Source organism: Podospora pseudocomata, chromosome 4 (assembly GCF_035222375.1).
Source record: "Podospora pseudocomata strain CBS 415.72m chromosome 4, whole genome shotgun sequence".
Classification (NCBI taxonomy): Eukaryota; Fungi; Ascomycota; class Sordariomycetes; order Sordariales; family Podosporaceae; genus Podospora; species Podospora pseudocomata.
Genome location: NC_085888.1, coordinates 3,131,419 through 3,154,914, shown reverse-complemented (window position 1 = coordinate 3,154,914; position 23,496 = coordinate 3,131,419). Strand labels below are relative to the sequence as shown.

General features: G+C 52.4%; 3 protein-coding genes across 3 annotated transcripts; 2 read left to right on the top strand and 1 right to left on the bottom strand.

Annotated features, from left to right (window-relative positions):
• Positions 1-778: 778 nt before the first annotated feature.
• On the bottom strand, positions 779-3,735 carry QC762_406060 (uncharacterized protein). The gene is made up of 2 exons (XM_062890058.1): positions 2,882-3,735; positions 779-2,826 (listed from the first exon to the last, which is right to left on the bottom strand). Exons 1-2 carry the CDS (start codon positions 3,156-3,158, stop codon positions 2,033-2,035), a joined length of 1,071 nt encoding a protein of 356 aa, XP_062743921.1. The 5' UTR covers positions 3,159-3,735; the 3' UTR covers positions 779-2,032.
• Positions 3,548-5,522, top strand: CDC28 (Cyclin-dependent kinase catalytic subunit). The gene is made up of 3 exons (XM_062890059.1): positions 3,548-4,017; positions 4,082-4,757; positions 4,812-5,522. The coding sequence occupies exons 1-3, from the start codon at positions 3,981-3,983 to the stop codon at positions 5,053-5,055; spliced, it is 957 nt and encodes a 318-aa protein (XP_062743920.1). The 5' UTR covers positions 3,548-3,980; the 3' UTR covers positions 5,056-5,522.
• An 8,649-nt stretch (positions 5,523-14,171) lies between these two features.
• On the top strand, positions 14,172-15,374 carry PCL1 (PHO85 cyclin-1; the record flags this gene model as incomplete). Its single annotated transcript, XM_062890060.1, has 1 exon — positions 14,172-15,374. The coding sequence occupies one exon, from the start codon at positions 14,172-14,174 to the stop codon at positions 15,372-15,374; it is 1,203 nt and encodes a 400-aa protein (XP_062743919.1).
• Positions 15,375-23,496: the final 8,122 nt, after the last annotated feature.

The window sequence follows — 23,496 nt, the reverse complement described above, 5'->3', positions numbered from 1 at the left end:
GGCTGAAAGTATGATTCTCTCTGTTGAACCTTGAGAGATCGGGGCTTGGGGGTGTTGCAAAGCCTAAAAATGTCGAACCTTGCAACTCGGTCGTGATCTCGAATTTTGGTGTTTTGAACTTTTTGGTTAAGATTTCGTTTGCGGTTTTGTGACTTTTGGCCGTGATAGCATCTGGACTCGTCTTTTTGGTCGAGGTTGCCATTCACCACCATTTGCAAGTGGGCCGTTGGAGAGCAAGAGCCTGAGCTCCCCAGTTGACATTACATCTTCCTCAACCAGGCCTGTCCTGTCGAACTGTTGTCGGATTGCGGTACCCCACCCAACATACATAAAAACAAGTGTGCTGTACTTGGGGAGCTGGTTTCCATGTATCCGCCATTCCATAAGTCTGATGCTCACTTAGAGGTGGATATGGATTAAATAAATCTGCAAGGTTTGGTTCTTTAAGCCCCATTTAAGCGATGAAATGGCCTGGAGAGACTCTTGAAATTCATGGGGGGTGACGGTTGGATGACCTAAGCTGACGCCGAAAATACTCGTATGTGAAAGACAGACACTAATAACGATCGAACTGGCCTTCTATTTAGCGTACTGTCACCTTTGTACACATAATTGTACATTACCATTACAACCCCACGATCTTCCTGCTCGTTCCTTCACCACCTCCCTCACCACCTCCCAGCATTAACCTCCAAAAACCCCTCCAACTCCCCATCTCCCCCCCTGTTCGCCTTCCCTTTATCATTCTCCTTACCCTTCCCCCCCTCCTTCTCCTTCTCCTTCTCTTTCTCCTTCTCCTTCTCCTTCTCCTTCCCATGATGATGATAACTATGACTCCTCACCCGCTCCATCAACCTCCCCATCCCACTCTTTGACCTTTTCAACTCATCCCTCTTGGGAATCTTACACGAGAGCCCCCGTTTCATCTCATCCAAGCTCAACCTGGTAGGCACAGCAGTGTAGTGACAGCTCCGGCACTTGTCCCTAGCGTGCTCCTTGATCTCATCGGGTGCTTCGATTGCGCCGCCGGGGACGGGGGTGGGCTCCCAGCAGATGTTGAAGTGGGGCGTTGTCTGGAGGTTGGCCCAGTCGCACTTGATGAGGGTTGGTGGGGGGGTGAGGGTTGCGAGGCAGATCTTGGGGGGCTCTGAGCTGTCAATAAGGGGAGGTTGTGAGAGAGGAAACTCGGCGCTGGTGCGGCGGGATTTGGAGAGAGGTGGGGTGGGGAGCCCGGGGAGGGGGCGGCCGCAGCGGATCTGCTTGTAGTGTTGGAGTTGGCACATTGTTGCGGTGGGTTAAGGTGACAGTTGCAAGAGGATCAAAGTGAGAGATGTCCGGGAGCCGGTTGCCGGCGGTGAGATTTAAGTTTGGGGTCTCCGCCGTTGTGCTGGCTTTTGCGTTCGCAATTCGGCGTATGACTTGCGTGTTCCTGAGATTGCCACAAGACGGAGGAATGGGGATGGACTTGCCGTGCGGTATGAGATGAAGGGTCAATCGGCTGGAAAATGTCAACAGAAGTGAGTCCGAAACCTTATATCACGGCTTCCAACCTCCGACCCAACGGCGCGCCTTCACATTCCATCATACCTCTCGCCTCGTGGCGCGCTCCGAAGGCAGGATCCGCAAACCGCAACGTTGGTACCACTCGGGACAATTAACCTTTTCTATTCGTCTCAGACCCAGAGGCAAACCCGAGACATCTCCACTGTCTTCGACATTGTCATGTGATGGCCGGCTGCAACGTTGGCCAAAGCAGGTACGTCCAAGGTCTGGTGGTAAGTGTGTGTTGGTGGTCAACGTCGTGCGTTGGTCGGTCCTACACCAGCGCCACAGGAAAAGTGGCCGAACGCGGTGCATCAATTTCCCCGAATACCTATTGTGCAGCTGGTTTCGATGGAGTCAAAGATACCGGAGCAACTCAGACACTCAAGTGATCTTGTTATCAAGCCGAGGAGTAGTCATCAATTAATCGGGTTCTGTTGGCAAACACCTCAAATTGTATAACCAAATGTCCTGTTGATGAGCTCAACAGTTAATCCCGCATCTGCCTCACATTGAGGTTGATCCGCTTGTTCCTCATCCACCCCCTCCACTCTTCGTACTTTCCATCTTCTGCCGGCCAGTCCTCCAAATAGTCTGGGCATGTCCCCTTCAGAACCTTGGGTACACCATGCCACGCAAACCTCGAGTCCTTGGTCATGTAGATGGCATCTCCCGATCTCAGTCTCAGCAGCAGATACTCTTTTTGTCCATCTCTAAAGCCTGCAGCGTTTTTCTCCTCGTCGCTCATCTTCCCGACATCGTTGGGCGCGATCATGAAGAGGGAGTCACACCCAAAGCTGAGAGAGATCAACCCTTTGTCAGTCTCCTCTGATACATCCCTGTGCATCATCATTGTGTCTCCTGGTGTGTAAAAGTTGACAATGGCTGCCTGGGCAAGAGTCTCCGGGAACAGTGTCTCCAGAAATCCGGCAATATCAGGTGGGAACTGAGGAGGCAGCTCGCCGGGGTAGATTCTGTTGGTCCAATCATACTGACCGCCGAGGGTCACCCAAGACAGTCTTCGCTGGAGGACTTGTTTGATGGTCAGGGGCTTGTGTACTGAGGGATCTTTTGGCGTAAAGGTAGTGGGAGAGTCTTGGGGCAGAGTAAAGAACGAGGCATGTTTGTGCTCGGGGCCTTCTGACCCTTGATCGGGGTATGGAAGCTCATAATGGAGATGGAGGTTGGTCTGATGGGTAGGGTGGCTGAGGTCTCGATGTACCATTTTCCGCAGGAGGATCTTTTGGACTTCGGGGGGGACGAGAGAGGGCAGAATGAGAAGACCTGCGGGTGGTGGTTAGTCAGGTATCATCAGCACATGTCAGAACTGTCGACGCACCTGGCAAGAGGGGGTGATAATATACTGGCACATCCTTATCCACTGTGATCTCGGGACTGCCAGGTGGGCAGACGTGCTTGAAGGACTGATTCAAGGTCTCTGCAGAGATGGTGCTTGCAATGACAAACTCGGCAGCCTTTTCTGGCGATAGAAGATCGTCGATATCATTTCCCTCTAGAACATCCTTTTGTTCTGTTCTGGAAAAGGCCTTCCATTTTGCCCTTAGCTGATCTGAAGGCTGCTCATGAGCATCGAGCTCTTTGATGTCCACCGTCATTGTCAACGATGTGAATGGAATGGAGCTTATATGCAAGCTCTTAAACTTGGTGTGGGATAAGCTTTTGCCGCAGGAGATGGTCGCAGTCAACGGTCTGCCTGTCGATGACTAAGACTCAAGACTCAGATATTCCAGACTGTTTTCTGTTGCCCGTGGTCGTGCATGTTGCACAAAAATACAGTACCTCTTGTTCTTTTCCCGATCGATAGCTGACTCCTATCAAAAATATTCGGCGCGGGGTCTTTGTGCCCCTCTTCCCAGCGGGTGGCCAGACCTGCAGGGCACAGAAGCTTGCTGGGAGTGGTTAAAAAGTGGATCCCTTTGCGCCACGCAGGGCCGGGCCACTCGCTGTGCGACAAGCCTCGACGCGATCTTTTGTTTGGGCGCGTCGCCGAGCTCCCGTTTCCACGGCTGCCACTCCCAGCTTGTTGATCAACTTTGAAATTTGGAGAAAACCAACAACGCCCAGCACCACCAACACCACCACCACCACCACCGCTCAACATCGACATCGACAACCCACGACCCACGACCAAGTAAGTTAGCCCTTCGATGGCTCAGGACTTCTGACGCCTTCTCCCACCCCTCCAACGGTCCCTTTCATTTTCTCGACTTTCGACTTTGACTTTGACTTCGACATTGTCTCTGCCCCTCGTTCTCAGCCGTTGCACCACCACCACCACCACCACCACGAAAGCGACCACTTCCCCCACTTTGTATTCGATTTGAGCCTCCGCTTGGCCGCCGATACCCGACCAGTTTTGAACAAGAAGAAAGGAGAACACCTCATAACACCGGAAAAAGGAACGATTTCTAACCACCATGGACAACTACCAGAAACTGGAAAAGATTGGCGAGGGTATGTTGTGGTCGGCATCTCCCTTGATTGCTGTCTCTTCAACTAACACCCATCTGACACACAGGAACATACGGTGTCGTCTACAAGGCTCGTGACCTGAACAACGGCGGGCGCATAGTGGCCCTGAAGAAGATCCGTCTCGAAGCCGAAGATGAGGGTGTCCCGTCGACCGCCATCCGCGAGATCTCGCTGCTCAAGGAGATGCGCGACCCCAACATTGTGCGCCTGTTCAACATTGTGCACGCCGACGGCCACAAGCTCTACCTCGTTTTTGAGTTCCTCGATCTCGACTTGAAGAAGTACATGGAGTCGCTGCCCACTAGTGATGGAGGCAAGGGGAAGGCTCTGCCCGAGGGCACAAGTGCTGAGCTCCACCGTTTGGGATTGGGCGATTCGATCATCAAGAAGTTCATGAGCCAGTTGTGCGAGGGTGTTCGTTACTGCCACAGTCACCGCATCTTGCACCGCGATCTCAAGCCGCAGAACTTGTTGATTGACCGCGACGGTAACCTGAAGCTTGCTGATTTCGGTCTGGCCCGCGCCTTTGGTGTTCCTCTGCGCACCTACACCCACGAGGTTGTCACTCTTTGGTACCGCGCTCCGGAAATTTTGCTTGGTGGCCGCCAGTATTCCACTGGTGTCGACATGTGGTCGGTAGGCTGCATCTTTGCCGAGATGTGCACGCGCAAGCCTTTGTTCCCTGGTGATTCGGAGATTGACGAGATCTTCAAGATCTTCCGGTAAGTTATGCTGCTGAGCAACAGAAGAGAAACTTGACTGACTGACTATCCTAGCTTGCTCGGTACCCCCACCGAAGATGTTTGGCCCGGCGTGACCTCGTATCCCGACTTTAAGGCCTCTTTCCCCAAGTGGGTTCGCGATTACAGCAAGCCCCTGTGCGACAACCTCGACGACACAGGTCTTGACCTTTTGGAAATGATGCTGGTGTACGATCCCGCTGGTCGCATCTCTGCCAAGCAAGCCTGCAACCACCCCTATTTCGAGGACTTTCCCCGCCAGAGTGCTGGATACCGCTAGGAACACCATCCAATGACCTTGCAGGGCAATAGTACCCTTCGTTGTCCCCGTGTTGGTCCCCACACTGCCCCCGGCGACAACATCACTGCTCGTGGCGTTCAGCGGTCTCATTATCACATGTAAAGAGCATGATGGAGGGACTAGTTGGAGTCAGCCTCACACCCCGACCGTTTCTGTGCACAACATAACTTGTTGATCCCGAGGCATACTTTGACGTCTGCTTTCAGGATACCTGTCGATCATACGGATAGTATACTTGAGGAATTCATATTGTCTGGCTTTAGACGGCGTTTGGAGGAGATTGCGGTCCCAAGGAGATTACGGAATGATATGGGTTGCGCATTAGCACGTGTTTCTGGTTGGTGGAGAGGCATGGAGTGATTAGAGAGGCTGTGATGGATTTTTGTATGAATCAAAAAGTATAAGAGCACCATGGAAGAGGATACCAAGGGGAGGAGAAGCAGGCAGTATCCCTGGACATATTGTTGTTTCCATCAGAGATGGACGTACAGATGGGATCATTTTTCCCTTTGTCGCAGCACTGCTAGTGTATGGAGTAGGCGATGAATCCTGAGTAGGCAGAGCATTGCTTCTGTCGAAACACGTTGTGCTGTCGTCGGTGGTGGTGAAGTTGTGCCTTGTTGTTCGGGATGGATAGGAAACGACGGAGCTTCCCTCGTCTAGCATTTCTACGCTCCACGTTGTGAGCTTTGCTCGTGGCGGTTGCTGCATGCCCTCGAGATAGCTCCAACATGATGACCTCATTACCCAGGCCAGCGCTGTTTACCTGCAACCAAGCGGCACAGAGCTGCCTAATGTCCCCTGTTGGGGCTTGTTTATCATTTTGATATTCACATTTCTCTCGTGCTGAGGCAACCCACCTCCCCACCACCACCAGCGGCCTTCCCCATCGTGCAAATCCGCCAAGATATCTACCCGAAGCACTCAACATTCCAGACTCATCAACGCTGTCCCCCAGTCACCACCACAGTTCAGCTTTGATGTGGCGCCGACGCGCCTAACCCGCTTATCCCGCAACCCATCTCCCCATCAGTATGCCCCTCTGCGGCGGGTATGTTAAAGCACATCAACCAGACAAAGAAAGTCCGAGGTTAAAGTCATGAGCGTCATGAGTAGCGGTGAGCATGGAAGGCCTCGTGGACCGAGGAGGTCGAGCTTCGGGCCGCATATTACTGGCATGCGTTCAGGCGGCGTGGAATCGTCTTCACCGATGGGCGGATGTGGGAGGGATAGCTCCGGCGGCGGCGTAGGTGTTTACTCACTTTTGGAGGGGAGGGAGGCTGGGGATGGTCATCTGGTCGTGGTGTGATAGCATCTTGAAACACCGGGTTGAACGCGAGGGTGGTCGGCGGGTTTTTTTGTGATATGGTGGATGGAGGTCGAGATGATGCAGAGTATACCGAGCGGCCGCTGGAGTTGCACCCATTGCAGGTGCACTTCGGGGGTTGGTGAGCCAGGTTGGTGTTCACCTTGCCCAAAGCCAACATCATGGCCAAGGAAGAGGAGTCGCTGGCTTAGTGAAGTTGCAGGACTGAAAAGTGGTACTGCATGCGGCAGTATCTGACTGGCAGCGACGCAGCATGCGGAGAGTATGGTTCACGACATCTATGCACTTCAAAAAATGTAGGCGCAAAGGCAGGCAAAGCCACGGGCTATTTCCGATCTTGGAGCCCCGACGGTTAGAGATTCTTTGTTGTCCAGTATCAACCAACCTCTCTGGTCGACTGCCGACACCTCAAGCCCAGTACGAGGAGTTTGCACACTTGTTTGCTTTCCTGAGCCTCAACACCACCGCGCCAAACTCTCGTGCTCCTCTCCTCCCCTCTGGCCATGGGACAAATGGGGTGGATCTTGTGTAAGGTAACCGCCAACATCAACCCGCGCAAAAGTGGTTATGCCAGCCCCGAACCCGCTTCACCCGCTCTCTCTCAACGGCCATGCGTACAGCTCCTTGGCCACCTAATCCCATCTCAAACCCACCTCTCAAGATCTCGCTTTCAATGAGCTATTCTGGCCCTCCCAAAAACTACACCAACATGCCACGTCCCATGATCCATCCCCACCGCCAATCCCGCACCGCAGCTGAAGAACATCAAACAACTCCTTCGACTTGAACTCCCCAAATCAGTGTAACACAAAAGTAAACAATCCAACCGCCTCATTGGCCAACCCAGCCGACACAAACGCCTTTCCCGCCCCGTCCCGCTCTTTACCCGCGAATAAGCCACCGCCAGCTATGCCCATCGCTTGGAAGAGTGCTCACATGTGGTATCACAGCGGTCGGAAGCTCAAACAACCGCTGCAGCCGTCCGGGTGCATGCTTCTTATTGGCTCTCCTAACCGCGACAGACGGGAGAGAAAAAATTGAGGTGCTAAAAATTGTCATTGGCTGGACCAGATCTCAACGAGATCTGGGGTGGTGTCCCGCCGCGGAATGAGAATAGCCGCCCGCGGCGGCGCTTGCGCTTGGGGATTACTACAACAGAGAACGAGAGGACAGGTCGGCCGCTGGCATGACATGGCATGGCATGGCATGGCATGGCATTGCAGAGGTGCTCTGAGCGCTTGTGTAAATAACCTACCTACCTACACGGAATAAACGGGACGCCTCGCCTTTGCACGTTGCAGAAGTCAGAGTCAAACTGCGACGAGGCTGATGAACAGACGCGCGGCTGAGACTGCTTCGCTTGCGCAGTCAACGTTGCTGTGCAGTACTCCGTAGTTTGAGATACACGTCGTTCGAGACCCCAGCCTCATCCCTTGCGGGCTTGTGTTTGTTTGAACGCCGAGGAGATCAGATACGACTTCCATTGATAGACGGGGTGAGTCGGTGGTTGATCAAATCGGATCACCGGACCAAAAGTAAGCATCGAGCTGTGTTGTGCGCAGGTTAGACGGACGCCCCTAGCAGCTCTGGTATAACGTCACCCCAGGCCTATTCATCGGCATTTGATGACCTGCCCCTCAAGACTGGTGCAACGCGGCGCGACCCTCCAGACCTGGACAGACCACCCATAGAATCAAATGGGATGAAGCGAGGGGGGTGTAAGCCATCCCCGCAGTTCTATTCGGTAAGTTGCCGGTGGTGTTTCGGGCTTCCGTGGGCGACCCGAAAATGGGCCTCGAAAATGGGAGTTGTCTCTGGTGGGATTGGGTTTTTGGAGGTCTGGACCCCAAAAGCAACTCGACGCATCAGCGATGTTGAGAAGCTTGGGCGGGGATTGGACATGGTGTTTGGGTTTGCAGGCTGGTTAGTGTCAAGGCCGTCGATGAGCGGGACAGTCACTCAGTCAGTCATCGTTGGAGGTTGGTACAACAGTTGTTGTAGTTGTCGTTGTTGGTGGAGCACATGTCAAGATGTCAAGGAGCGGAAAGGGGAGTCAACTGTCATTGCCCGGCGCTAGCATCTGAGATTGAATTGCGCAAGAGCTCCACCGCATCGTATTATCGTAGGCCTCTAACGATCGGGTGGGGGAGGGCATTGCGAGATGGTCTTCTCCGCGAAATGAGCTGCTCAGATGTGCGTTCTTGGCGGTTGCATGCCGAAAGCATTGCGAGCATGACCGGCATCGGGAACTGAGCTCAGCGAGGGAGGTGTGGCTGATGCCGGATGATGAAATTCACGATGGACTGTCGATCGTGAGGCAGCCACGGCAGCTTGCGAAATGTGGGGGTGGGGCCTGCCGCTAACGATTTAGTGTCAACTGGCGGAGAGCCGAGAAACCCTGGCGTAACCCTACCCCTAGGATTAACCCTTGTTGTTGCTATCACAAGCTTCAACTTGTTCAACGACATCGACATGGCATTTCGATGCCGATCTAAATTACACAGGAGAACGGTTTCTGACTGAGGTAGGTGATACAAAGCATGGCTACCATCGGGCATTCGTAATGTTGTGGTCATGTTGCATCAAGACCCTCAACACCAACTGACCGTCGATGCCCCTCACAGACCATGATCACGAAGCATCAAAAATTTCCACCAGCTGAACTATCGCCTCAGACCCCGTCCTCCTGCTTGTCACGGCGTACCGCAGTGTGGTTCCATGCTGAAAGACTCACCTTCCCTCTACCATCCCGGTAGCCAGTCCCGGTGGGAAGCACAAGAAAACGTTGCGTGAGACATGCATTGCACAGCTTTGCGTTGTAAGCTGTCTAGACCAAGACTTTGACTGGCCTGTCCTACACCCACAGGAGTTGGCCGCGAGAAGAGATGGCGTCTCCGTCACAGCCACTCCTTGTCAGCTACGAGAGCTCTTGGAGGGGCAGCTTGTGGTGGGTGGTGTCAAGCAAGCTGGGAGCTACCGATTTGGTTGGACAGGAGCTCACCCTGGCTTCTCTGGCCTGCCTTTTGGATCTGCCTTCGGGTGTCCAATCACGGCGTGCGCTGTTGATTTGCTTGGAAGAGACACCGACACCAAGGAAAATGCGGCACTTGGAAGATGTTATTTGGGGGTCTAGATGCGCCTCGGGAGTTGAAGCCATACTCAACACCCTCAACATGTCAAATACAACAGAAAGGAGGCGGTGTATGCGGCACACTGGCCTGGAGAGAGCTCGGTGTCAGAAGCTGGCAGGTTGACCTCGGGAGGCGTCGCCCAGTCGGCCGTTTGTGCCCGGTGGTTGGCCACGGGGAAAGCCTATTGCTGAGACGCAGAGGTCAAATTTCACATGAAGACTTTTTTTTCACTTTCCTTTTGGTGGATGGAACAATACCTATGAGATGCAACCAGCTACTTTCTCACCGATGGCCGATACGAACAATAGCCAAGGTTTATTTTTGGTGAGTAGTGATATCTGAGAAGCGCACTGACAATCTGATGTGGCTCCTGATACAAATGATACCTGCCTTCCGTAATCTGAGGGTGGCAGGTCACTTGAAACGAGAGTTCGGACTAGAGCTAGTGACTGTTCGGATGGATGACACTTACCCCGGATTTTGGTCATCTTGGGGGGCTGGTGACTGGTGAGCCAAAACGAACAGTGTTCTGGCAGGCTGTTACATCTCGATATCGGATGAAAAGTGTACTGATGACTACATCGTCGACATCGCCGTTACCGACTGCCGCGATGAGCATGTTCATGTGAAAGCTGGCAGTGCTCTGTTTTTTATTTTTCTGATGGTGTGTCAGCAACGGCGATGCGGCAGCCCAATCGGTGCCATCAAAAGCTCGGCTCGGCAGCCCAAAGGAGCTATTACCTTTCTATGCACATCAGATTGGAAGGGCTCATACCTCAGGCAACAAAGAGGCACAGCATCTCCGGGGAAGCGGACAGGGTGGGATGCTGCCCCTGAGTGCTTGCTACAATTGCGACCTTGTAATGACGGCTTCAAAGGGCTGAAACAAAACATTGGGAGCAAACAACAGAATATCAGATGCGAGGCTCAGGGGTATTGGGCCTTGATCCGGTCGATGCTGTCGCTTTTGTCATCACCGCTTTTCCCGTCGTTGCACCTCACCAACCCGTTTGTCCCTCTTGCACAATCTCTTTTCTTTTTTGCGTGTAACTATCCAGTCAAAGCTCATGTGGCCCCGGCGAAATAGACACGCGGTTTCCATCGTCTGAGACCTTGGGTGCTCGTGTACTGCACTGTTGTCCCTCCCACATGATCCAGGCGGGGTTGACCGTCCGGTGCTGGTGATACCCCTCAAAAATCTCACGGTGATAGCGATAAGATCGACCCCTGGCAAAAAGACGCGATGACCAACTTCGTTTCGATGCGAAGGATGTGATGTTTTAACTTGCTGCCCATCACCTACATCGTTTCGTTTCACGGCGATGCGGGGGGTGGGAGACGGCTTGGCATCACCGTCTGAGGGTTTTTTTTTTTTCATGGGCTCCCTGCGCCGAAACGAGGGACTCGATGAAGACACCACCCGTTGCAATCCCCCCTGTTCCCTGCCCCACTGTTAGTAAACCTTATTTTCCCCGCCTGTTTCTCCGGATCAACGTCACCCGGTCTTAACAGCTTCTTTCCCCTTGCCATTGCCTCACACGAGCATGCAAGCAAAATCGATGAAATATTGGCGTGCTGGTGCTACAGATCATCTCATCATCTCGTGCGTAGTCCTTGACAGCATTCCGGGATCGGCTCACCGCCCGCCCTGCTGCCGATCGCCGGGAAGAATGGTTACGAGCAATTTACAGGTTCAAGACTGGCCATGGATCAAGCAAGAGCGGCAGCATTGTCAAGAATCGCCACAGAGTGCCTGCGTGGACGCCCAGTGCCAGCAGAGTCCGGTGAGGCTATTCTGCGGCTGCAGTTTGGTCCAATATCTCGGGTTGACGGCGCAAATGCGGTCTGATTGGGCTGGAACAGCTATGCTCTGCGACTCCTCAACGCACGACACAGTTTTTGCCATGTAAAGTGCAGTTGAGAGGTAGATCACCACAACTGCAGGAACCCAAGCCCAATCGCTACAAGGGAATATCCTATGTCTATCAGCATCTTCGAACAGTTCCGTCTCCTGAAATCGCCTCCCATGTGGAAGAAGAAACACAACCCCTCTTGTTTCATGTCCGGGCGTTGAGGATGCAACGGGCCAATCACATCGGCCGGAACCCGGATCGCTGGCAACTCGAAAATCTGGCATCCAAGAGCTGGCCAACCATTCATCTCAGGAGTTATGCATCGCGTGGATATAGGCATGGATCAAATGCACTCCTACAGCCAGCCAAAGCTGGGTGGCACCAGCCTTTTTCAGGGCGGAAGGGTGGAAGGGCACAGGGGAAATGCTCGCCAACAGAGCTGCAGATATCTCCCATCCTTATGACTCGGTCCCACGCATCTCCCTGGGTCGGGTGCTTGGATGCCGGTGACGGCCACGTTGAATGTTCCTTGTGCCTAATAAAGTGTCACCTGTCATCCCTTTTGCTTCGGCTCTGGAATCCACAATTCCATCTTTTGTCCCGTCCATCTTTTGGGGAGTTATATTGACGACCTACTCGGCTGTTCCCCTCCCTTTCGTGCTTCAACCCGGTTCCATTGACCAAAGAAGGGGGAAACTGGAACTCTTTACCACCACTCCCTTATCACACGCTCCCTTCTGTAAGTTGTGCCAGTCCATCATTTCCCCTCTCCCGGAGTGAGCGAGGACACTGGAGCCTGGATGCGTGCATGGTGCCATCTTTGCAGCCTACAAAACTCCCACGACAGCGCCCGTCATCATGGGCATCATCATCAACACCAGGCCGTAACACGATAATCTTATATGGTCCACCAGCCACCAAACTGCATCGACCAGACCCCAACAGTGCATCTACCCGAAATCCAGTGCCAAGGCTGCCGCTTGGCCACCTATTTTATCTTGTCATCATACTACCGATCAAACAAGAAGCTTATTTCTCCTCTGCCTCTCACTAGGAAGCCCGTCGAGTGCCCATCCATTGCCAACAAACCCCTGGATTGTTTGACAGTCCAGCCCGTCCCATTGGACCTATCGCACATTGATGGTGAGTGAGTCGCTTGTCTTTTTTTATTCTGTACTGTGGTATTTGTTTGGCCAAGACCCCACCGGCTTTGCCCCCCGCTTGCCGCTGCGACTGTTGCGACAGGAGCAGAGGAGCGACGAGCACGAATCAATGGCCCCCAGAGCGCCGACTGACAAGTGGTACTGGGCGACAGCTCGAACGCAGCGACAAGCGGCAGCAGAGACAGGCAGACAGACAGACAGACGGACAGCTACCTACCTAGCCTTTTGGCGCGCGACTGTTGACACCCCCTGGTCCAGCCAGCCATCTAGTTTACCGCTCTACCGCCTTACCGCGCAGACCCGCAATCCTTTAATTCCGTCGACAAGATATTAAAACCTGTTCGGAGCCCACGAGGACGAAGTTCAGAATATCCAGCCAGACGTGTGCAGCAGTGCTCTCCTCCCGGTGCCCTTTTCTTATTTTTGTGCATTTCCCAATTTGTTCACGCATCCGCCGGCTCGGAGCATCCATATCTATTGCATTTGCATTTCTCATTTAACACATAATCAATACTCCACCGGCATTGCTCGGCATCATCGACCAGTCTCGACCCCGACATCAGACCGCAGCAAACGCTCGACTCGAAGACCCCACGACGTGAGCACGGATAGGCCCTGTCAACATCCGCTGACTCAATCGGCTGCCGATCGTGCACCCCGACCGCCTGTTCTGCTAATTCTCTAGTGGATTGATTCCCTTGGGATTTCCAGCACCTGCTACCACGCAAACCAGCAGAAGCCGGCCTCCGAGACCCGGCCCCGTGTCCTCTGTCCGCCCAAACCTCGGCAGCTTTTCCCCACTTATTCCGGGATCGCCACCGCGCCAGTCAAGCTGCGACTTGTCATTTCCAGCTTGTTCGTGTTTAAGAAAACCGAAGGAAGACTTGTCTCTTGTGGTTTCCTTTCGCCTCCGAGGCGTTTCGATTTTATTTTTTTGCTTGCGATACGGACTTGTCCGCCTGCCTCGACTCTTGGTCAACAACGGGGTTCCCCCACTGCAGTCCTGATTGGTCGACGGCTTTTCTTGGCCTCAGCAATCAGATCGCAGAGCAATCCAGACGAGCCCAGAGGCCCCAGAAGCCCAGAAGCCGCTGATCGCGCGCCCATCCCCGGTCCCGACCGATACAGCGGGCCACCACAACATCCCAGAGTGCCCACGCACCCCCCTGTGCCGCTGCAACCCCTATCATCCTTGTCCGCCTGGAGCTCAGCCTCGTCACTGAGCACTTGGGCAACAAAGCCACTGAGACACCCCAGCTACAGGCACCCCTGTAGAAGCCGGCCTTTACTGGAACACCACGGCCGCTACCCCAACATTTGTGTACTTTGTTGTTTTTCCCTAAACAGACCCCGGTGTGGAGTCTTCCCTCCGGGTCCGCCTCTGTTGAGTTTATACTTAACTCCAGGGACATCTCCATTTCGTCATCCTATCTCTTTCATTGCATTTCACTATCCCCATCAACAACAAGACAGTCAAAGAGAGACACAGTCGGGTACTTTGTTTCTCTTTCGTCAACTGTCGCCAACACACGCCAACACACACCACATCGACGTCACAACTCTCTCTCTCTCTCTCTCTCTCTCTCTCACACACACACACACACATCTTCACATCACCGCCATGGAGTCGATACCATCAAGGTACCTCGGCACTGCTGAGCTCAACGCCGCCGCCCTCGAGACCTTTATCTACAAGAGAGTCGACAAGGAAATGATCAGGTACCTCGCCAACGCCGCTTCCGGCGTCATCACGTGCGACCCAACCATGATGGTACCACCCGTCCAAGAAACCAGAACCAGATACCCCTCCCCACCCAGGACACCACCGCCAAGAGCGGTCCGCAGCGAAGACAGCACCTTGCCCACCCTGGAGGAGTTCATCACCCAGCTCGTCATCACCTCCAACGTCCAGGTGCCGACCCTCATGTCCACCCTCGTCTACCTCAACCGGCTCCGGTCCCGGCTCCAACCCATGGCCAAGGGACTCCGCTGCACCACTCACCGCATCTTCCTAGCTGCTCTCATCCTCGCGGCCAAGTACCTCAACGACAGCTCCCCCAAGAACAAGCACTGGGCTAGCTACAGCTACATCACCACCCAGGTGTACAACTTTGGCTTTTCGAGAACCGAGGTCAACCTGATGGAGAAGCAGCTCTTGTTTTTGCTCGATTGGGATTTGAGGATCACCGAGGAGGATTTGTACAGGGAATTAGACCACTTCCTTGCGCCGATCAAGTATGACATTGAGGCCCGCCACGCGAGGGAGGTGCGCCACGCTGCGAAGAGGGAGATGGAGAGGCAGAGGAGGATGGAGATTGAGGAAGAGGAAGAGGAGTGGATCCGGGTTGCGAGGGAGACGTCGATTGCCGTTTCTGCCGAGCAGGTTTATGCTGCTACTCCTTCGAGCAGGGGGAGTTCGAGGTCGAGGGGGTATTCGAGGGAGCCGTCGCCTCCGGGGTTGTACTCGTCGGGCTCGTCGTATGCTGGTAGTGTGAGCTCTTCGAGGGCGACTACGCCCGAGGGTGATGATGATGAGGAGGAGCATGATTTGGGTGTGCCGAGGGGAGGGGAGCCGTACATTTACTCGGGACAGCAGGATGGGTTGTATGGTTCCGAGGTGGAGGTTTTGCCTTGCGTGCCGGAGAAGGATGCGATGTATACTGTCCACTCGCACCAGCAGTATACACGCAAGGTCGCAGCGAAGAAGCTGTTGCCGTATGAGGTTCCGAGCTCGGGTCATCATGTGGTTGGGGAGGGGAGGGTGAAGAAGGGGGGGATGAAGCAGATGTTTGGGAGGATGTTTAATGGGGTTAGTGTGCGATGAGCACTTTACTTTCCCTCGCCAACACAACACAATCATGACCGCGATGACTTTTTCTCTTTTTTTCCTTCTCTACTTAAAACCAGCATTAAAAGGCGGAGTTTTACCTTTTCTTTTTTTTTCTTTTCCCCCGCTTTGGGAGAAAAGAACGCGAGGGTGTTTATTTTGGGTGGCAGGCATGAACGGGAAAGCAAGCAAGCACATTGGCGTTCACAACTTGGGAACGGGGCGGGCGGGAATTATATCTTTGCATTGGTACAGGAGGGGAGTTTTTTTGTTGTTTTGTCGTTATGTCTCATCGGAAACTACATATACCGCCTGGCCTTTTTTTCTCTCTCGCATTTGCAGCATAAAGAGGGCAAATAGGTACCAAGGGGCGGTGGGGGAGGGATTAATACCGAAAACTACATCACAACGAAAGATAATTTTTGTCCATGTCTGCTAAATTGGTACATACAAAGAAGAGAATAGTGGCAAAGAGATAATTCACACACACTTGCTTGTTTTCGGGTTTGGGAGGAGTGAAAGTGAGGGGATGGATGGATCACTGGGGGAAGGGCGGTCACCCTCCCTCGCAATTGTGCATAAACTCCCACACTCCAACTCCGCTTCGTCTATTGGGCATCAGGTTGGAGGTCTCCAGACCTATCATGCTGACCGCCGGGCCAGACAGTCGGGAAATCAGGTGGTTGGGTTGGTTGGGGGTCATTCATCTTGAAGCTTTCTGCCCTTGAGCTGTGCTAACGAATGCAGGGATGGATGGCGGTGGGTGGATGATTGATTGGGTTGTGTACTTATCCGGTCAGTAGGTAAGTTAGAGATGCCACGTCAGAATATCGCTGGTGTTTGTTGTTGTTAATGGTGTTACCCCGCACACCACACGACACGACACCGCGACCGCAAAGTTCAGATCCCTACCTTGCCAAAGATGCATTTGTCGTTATTGTTGCGGGTAACGACCCGTTTGCCCGAGCCATTTGTTATTGATCATTTGCGCATCCGAAAGAGTCAATTGTGTGATGAGCCGGCCTGCCTGCCTGGGCCCCCCAGACCAGCATGCTGACCACGACAACACAAACTCCGGCATTTACACTTTTTCGGCCCGGGGCTGCGAGACTAGGCCTATGATGAAAGAAGCCTTATTGCCCGGCCCCGGGGGGCTGGGAGTGCTTGTCTTACAGTGAAGTGTCAAAACTCCAGTCTGAGGGATGTGCAGAAAGAAAGAGCCTCACGTCAGCCTCTGGGATGGGGGAGTAACAATGGAAATGGACATTTGAGGCTCAAGTTCTCTGCAGTGGCTTCAGTAGTTGTCGTCGTGACTGACTGGGCATATCGTACTGAACAAGGTAGTTGGCATCAGTCACTTTTGCCAAAAAAAAGCCCCTGAGGCAGATAGGCTCTGCGCACCCATTGTACTGTCGAGTGGGCATGTAAGCGATGCATGACATTGTGGTATTGCTGGTGGTCAGCATCTTATTTTCTACTGGACCTGGGGCTTCAGGCAGGCAATCTGCACTTTTGGGGTAGAGTCAGAAATGCCTGCGCCGGTGAATGTCCCATACTCCTCAGAAGGCTGATGAAAATGCGGCGTGCTCTCCCTCGCAAGTGCGCTTGGATACAATACCATGGGCATCATCTTTGTTGTGGTGTTGCGCACCCACCCCCTGAGCCCCTGAAGCCACTTACACCAGGGGGCTTCCGTTTCGGGAATGCATACCGCCAAAACCCCCTTCTCTCTCTCTCTCTTCAACCTTCCTCTCTGTGCAGCCGTTTCGCCTTGCCGTAGACTAGCGGAAACATGACAACAGGATCTCGGTATGATAACCTCCAACAATCGCGTTGGTAAGTGGCTTTTGGTGGCTTTCTCACTTGCGCAAGTTGATAGCTAACGGCGATGACTCTGTCAACCCACCTACCCACCGAGGGGCCTATCAACGTGGGGTATGGGTGATAGCGATACCGATAAGGATGACAGGCAGTTTTTTGGGGGGAGGGAGACTGAATGGAATAACAGCGATTGGTGGCCTCAAGTTGATGTGCCTTGCATTTCTACCCTGTTCATCCGATCAGGGGGGGAGGGGGGAAAGAAATTTGATATGAGCCACAAGGGCGAACTGGTAGGAAAACGCGCAAGTGTGCAGGTGGGAGGCGAAGCACTGCCACAGATCTGGATTTGCAGCCGGAACGGAATGGACGGAGATATCGATTTCGTATCGCTTGGGTCTTGGGTTTGATAATGACGACGAAGTGGAGGCGATAACTTCGTAATCGATGTGTCAACAATGCCGCAGCAATATGAGCCTGGTTTTTTATTTTTGTTGGGGACAGAGACGATATCGTCTTTGATGCGGGCGTGGGCTGTTTCGTGTTCTCGTGATGTTCGGGGCATCAGAGTGCTGGAGTGGTGCCAAGAGTTGGATGCTGGAAGTCACTGTGGAACAGCGTGTACTGTGTGGCTCGTGCAGAGGGGTTAAAAGCTTGGCAGGCCTGGCTGAGTCATCCTTCCGAATGACAGCAGAGGACATCATGCGACGAAGATGAGATGGCTCATGATGAGTGGACAGGTCACACAACTGGCGAGGTTTGTTTCAGTTGCTCCTCCTGAGGAATGCATAATATCTCATGATTCTTATTTTGTTCATACAGACACTATTTTCACATGTTTGCTGGAGTTATGCACGCCATCCTACGTCCTTCGGGGTCGGTTAAGCGCTTGAAGACTGTCCAACTGTGATCCTACGACCGCGGCCCAGCCTAACGACATATGGTCAGAAGGTTTGCTTGTTCGGCGTCTTTTCTGGAAGGTTGGTGCCGCTAGCCATCATTCCATCGCGCTGTAGTTGAGGAAGAGGAACCAATTTGCCTCATCGGTCCCGACAAATTGGTTCGATTGTGCTCTACGCCACATGAGGTCTTTTTGCAGACATTGGGGGCTGCTTATGAGGCTTGTTTGTGTGGCCAAGTCCAACAATGAAGAATTTCTGACTACTCGGGTCATACAAAGTCGTATGAGCATGAGATTCGCCAGCACTTGGAGACTAAAGGGTTGAGCGATGGTTTCCAGAGGGAATAGTTAGGGTACCTACTCAAGGTTCCGAGGTAACATATCGATGTCGATGACGAGGTTGGAGATTTCCAACGGTATCTAAGAACTGAGTCGGTGTTTTTGTTATGATCAGGGTGGTCAACGAGATGAACCAACATAGGTGTCTGTCGGTTTATCCTGCACTGTTCTTGGTCGAGTGTCTTCGGTGACTCGCCATGGCTAGAGTTACCATTTCCCTCATTTATGCTGCCCAATCTATAGTTACAGATAGATGAATAATCTCTACATGGGGTACCTAAGTCACACATGTGTGAGGTGGGTTGCAGCACAGAACTGGTATTGCTAAAAACTTGGGTAACGTGCAATCATAACAATTATCATAAGCTTCCGAGTATTGAACATCCAGACTATGATTTCGAGGGAAATCCAATGCTGATTCTGGAAGGCATACTGCCAAAATCTGAGGAAGGTTTCTTTCCTCATTTCTACATTCACTCCCCTCCATCTTCCAATGATCTTAGGCGCATAAAACGAATGTGGTTCGAGCGAATGGCTGAAGCCGTTTCCCGCGGCCTCGACAGTGTTGAAGAGTTGGAGCGTGCCGAACAGGAGGAAGCTGCGCAGGCCGCGCAGGCTACCTCGTCGTCTAGCGACGCTCCTCCTCCTGCCCCTACTTCTTCAGATTCTTCCGACTCCCCCTTAGACTGGCCTGTCGGTAACGACGTTCTCCCGTCCTCCCTAGACTTTCCGCTCCCGGAGGACTCTTCTTTCCTGGCTTTCCTGAACTCGCGTCCGCCTGAGCCGGTCGACCCGGGTTCCTCCGGTGGAACTCCTCCAGTTTCTCAGGGCAGTTAAGGTTCGTAGCAGGCTCCCACGAGTTATCCGTAGCCGGGTAGTCTAACCAGCTAACCAGATATTCCAGCTGTCCGTTACTAGTGCGAGAGTCCAATACTTCTTCCACGTCGTACTCCTCTTCCTCGTCCTCGGCTTTTGCTTGTGTGTCTGGGCTGGCCGCCCGTGGTGCCGGTTCTAGGAGCGAGATGTGGAAAGTGTGTGACTTTAGACGCATCGTACTGGGTAGCTCCAATTCGAATGCCGTCTCTGAGATCTTCCTTTTGACCTTGAATGGGCCCACTCTCCTGTGGTCCAGCTTCTTGCTAGGTCTTTTGGTGCGTAAATTGCGTGTGGAAAGGAATACCATGTCTCCCCCCTTAAGGCGAGGTCCCTCGAGCCTTTTGGTGTTATAGTATTTCCGCATCCTTTCCCTTACAAACTCCAGTTCCTGTTTGAGTTTGCCGTGGAGCATGTGTAGCTTGTCTGCCTTGACCCCAGCCATGGGTATCTCAACGCTTGGTCCCTGCCGTAGGTCTGCCTCATATCCAAAGTTTGCGAAGAACGGCGTGGCTTTGGTCGTCTCTGTTGGCGATGTGTTATGTGCTAATTGTGCCGTAAGCAACAGTTCAACCCAGTTGTCCTGCTCGAAGTTAATTTAATTCCGTAGGTACTGTTCCACGATCTGGTTGAGCCGTTCCGTTTGACCGTCTGTCTGAGGGTGGTAGGCTGATGACGCCTTACTCACCACCCATAGCCTCGTCATTAACGCTCTCCAAAACTTCGATACGAATTTAGTATCGCGGTCCGTGATAAATTCCTTTGGCCATATGTGTGTTGCTGTGACATGCCCTAGTACCACATCCGCTAACTGCTCTGCCGACCAGGTCTCTTTGTAGGGCAAGAAGTACGCCCACTTCGTGAGCCTGTCGACTACCGTTAATATACTATCGTACTCGACGCCGGTTGCTGTGTCTTTTGACTCTGGTAATTTGAGACGAAGTCCATCGTGACTGAACTCCATGGTCGTTCTGCTACTGGTAGTGGCTCCAGAAATCCGTAAGGCTTGTGCCTTGCAACCCTTGTTCTTTCGCACGTGTGACATGACTGGATGGCTTCCTTGACATCGTCCCTGATCCTTGGCCAGTCAAAGTGCTGCTTGAGCTTTTCCATGGTCTTTGCAATACCCCATGTGTCCTCCGAGCTTCGATCCGTGAATTTCCATCACCAGTGTCGTCCTGTCACCTGGCTTCACGTACGCTCGATTCTTGTACCACAGTCTTTCCTGACTGTCTTTTTGGATACCTTGTGGCTCCAATTCTTCCTGCCAGTGTTGCTCCGTGATATCGTCGCCCAACTTCCCTTAGTACTTGCTGGAAGTGGCTTGCTCGCGATACACTGCGCAACACTCCATCCACGGCTGAAGTGGATGCTTGAAAGTGCCTTCTGGCGTCTCCTCAAGTAGTGGTGGTGACTCCCTGGGTGCATCCTTGTGGTGGTCGGCTCGCCGGCTAAGTGCGTCTGCCCTGGCGTTCTCCGAACCTTTCTTATAACGTATATTATAAGCGAGTCGTACATATAAGCGAGTCGTACAGTCTCCACCACGACGCGTCCTCCTTACACCTAACATCAATTTTTTCCACAACCCAATATGCCTCCTACTTCAAAGGAAGCCAGGATACTCTTAGCCCTTGAGGCTCTTCGAATCAATGAAAAATTAAGCCTCCGAGCTGCAGCTAAGCTCTACAACGTACCAGCTATGACTCTCTCTAACCGACGCGCCGGCCGGCCTGCACGACGCGATATAACACCCAATTCGAAAAAAGATGACTCAATCGGAAGAGGAAGCTATTGTCCGATATATTATTGAGCTATGTACGCGAGCTTTTCCACCAAGATTGCGTAGTGTAGATGATATGGCCAACCAACTGCTACGCGTACGCGACGCGCCCCCTGTTGGCAAGTTCTGGGCACATAACTTCGTCAAACGTCAGCCACAGCTCCGTACGCGTTTTAAGCGTAGATACGACTACCAGAGGGCTAAGTGCGAGGATCCAAAGGTCATTGCCGAGTGGTTTGCGCTCGTACGGAACACTAAGGCTAAGTACGGTATTGTAGATGACGATATCTACAACTTCGACGAGACTGGGTTTATGATGGGTATTATCTTCGCGGGCATGGTAGTTACGACCTCGGACGGCCTTAGTAAGGCGAAACTAGCCCAGCCTGGTAACCGCGAATGGGCAACGGTAATCCAGGGAGTTAATGCCCTCGGTTGGGCCATCCCTCCTTTTATCATCTTGGCCGCGCAGTACCACCTTGCCAACGAGGCACTAAGCAAGCGCAGGAGAGCCAAAAACACGTGTGCGGCTTGGAGGATCACTTACTGTGCAGGATGCACACGATCTACTTGACCAGAAGGCCGTGGGTGGGGAGGCAGTGGAAGAAACGCAGCCGGATGGTAGTGGTGTAGGGGGTGCTCGTACAAAGGTTCAATGCTGTGTTGTATGCGGCAAGCCTGGCCATAATGCACGTACTTGCCAGGAGGCTGTAGAATCGTCTGATTCGGCTGTTTCTGATGTAATTATAGTTGGTTTCTAGTGTTGTTATGTTGCAATTGAGGATAGTTGTTGTAGGGTGGTGGAGACTGTACGACTCGCTTATATGTACGACTCGCTTATAATATACGTTATACTTATATTAATGTTCCGACTGGCAGAGTTCTGTTACAACATTCGCTACTTCGAATTAAACGGACGAGGACGGGGCAATCCATGGTCGCTCCGACAAACCGGCGTTTATCAGAAGTGCCTGGCTAATAAGCAATCCACATGGCTTCTCCTTAACTCTTCGAACTATATCACAGACCGCATCTCGGCAGCATTTGGGGGACAAAATAGATCGATCCATGAATCCTGCAAAGGGTCACAACTGTTACCTCACCTTTTTATCTTTTCGGCGGCGACTAGGAACTGGGATCTGTACACCGAGAATCTGCGTCAAAGATCCATGATATTTGTAAGCAGTACAATACCTTTCCGCTATCCAGACTTATATTTTAACTAGTCAAGATAGGATGAGAAAGCATATTCATCCCGTGTCAACGAAACCTACTTAGATGACTACGAACTTTTATTCTCCGACGTCCAGGAAATAATGTCACTGAATGAGACGATTACTTTAGCATCCACCGTTTTAAAAGGACAAAAACGTGCGTTTTCAGAGTACAGTAGCCTATATGCGAGGTTGGATAAGAGAAAGCCAGGGTGCCACAACTGTGATACTGTGAGCACACTGGAGATGCTAAAGGCTGAGCTTCAACATCACCACGAAGCTATGACGATTTTGGCACGGACGACTTCAAGGACCACACAATTGGTAGGCCTATCCATACGGTTTTGAGCCGAGATTGTGGCTAATCTTGAGGAGCTCTCTGCAATACTGCAAACCCGGGCGAACGACCATCTGCGAGCTACTACGGCTACCATTCGGACGGACATCACACAAATCCAGCTCCAGCTCGGACAGACACGTCTGGATACGTGCCAATTGCTGCGGGTTAGCAAGCAGGGACATGAAGACGCTACCAAAATCAAAATACTGGGCCAGATTGCAACTCTGTTTCTCCCAGCATCTCTCATAGCTGTAAAAAATCCCTGCCTGCGTGATAGACGAGTAGCTAACATATATGATTACCTTAGTCTCTTTTCAGTTCTACCATATTCAGCGATTCCGATAACAGCACTTTTTATATAGCGTTGTACTTCGGAATCACTCTCCCGCTTTTATTAGCCACTCTTTTTTTCCTCATTCTCCTCGAGAAAGGCTTGCCTAGGGGCACGCGAGTGCAACGCTTCTTCCAGGATCTCCTCAAATGACTTCTCCCAGGTATAGGCTGTGACAACTAAGGCTAGCTGGTGGGGTAAGAGCAGCACTATCAGTGCTATATTTGGCAGAAGGGAAAAGGGAAGGGCTGCTGGAATCTCTAGTCATGTATATTTGTCCTCTTCCCTGCTTGTTAGCAACCGACAACCACTTGAATTGGCTGCATAGCTATTGATTGTGTTGTGCGTGATCGCGCTTTTCCGCATTCGACTCTTAATTACGGATGCTCGCTCTGCCATGGTCACGCAGGCTCGGTCAGAGACCGTTGAATCTGCAATAAATTCCATCAATTACATCCCTATCATCATCAATTCCATCGTTTTGCATCAATCAATCTCAATCCGGGGCAGATAAACGGGCGAG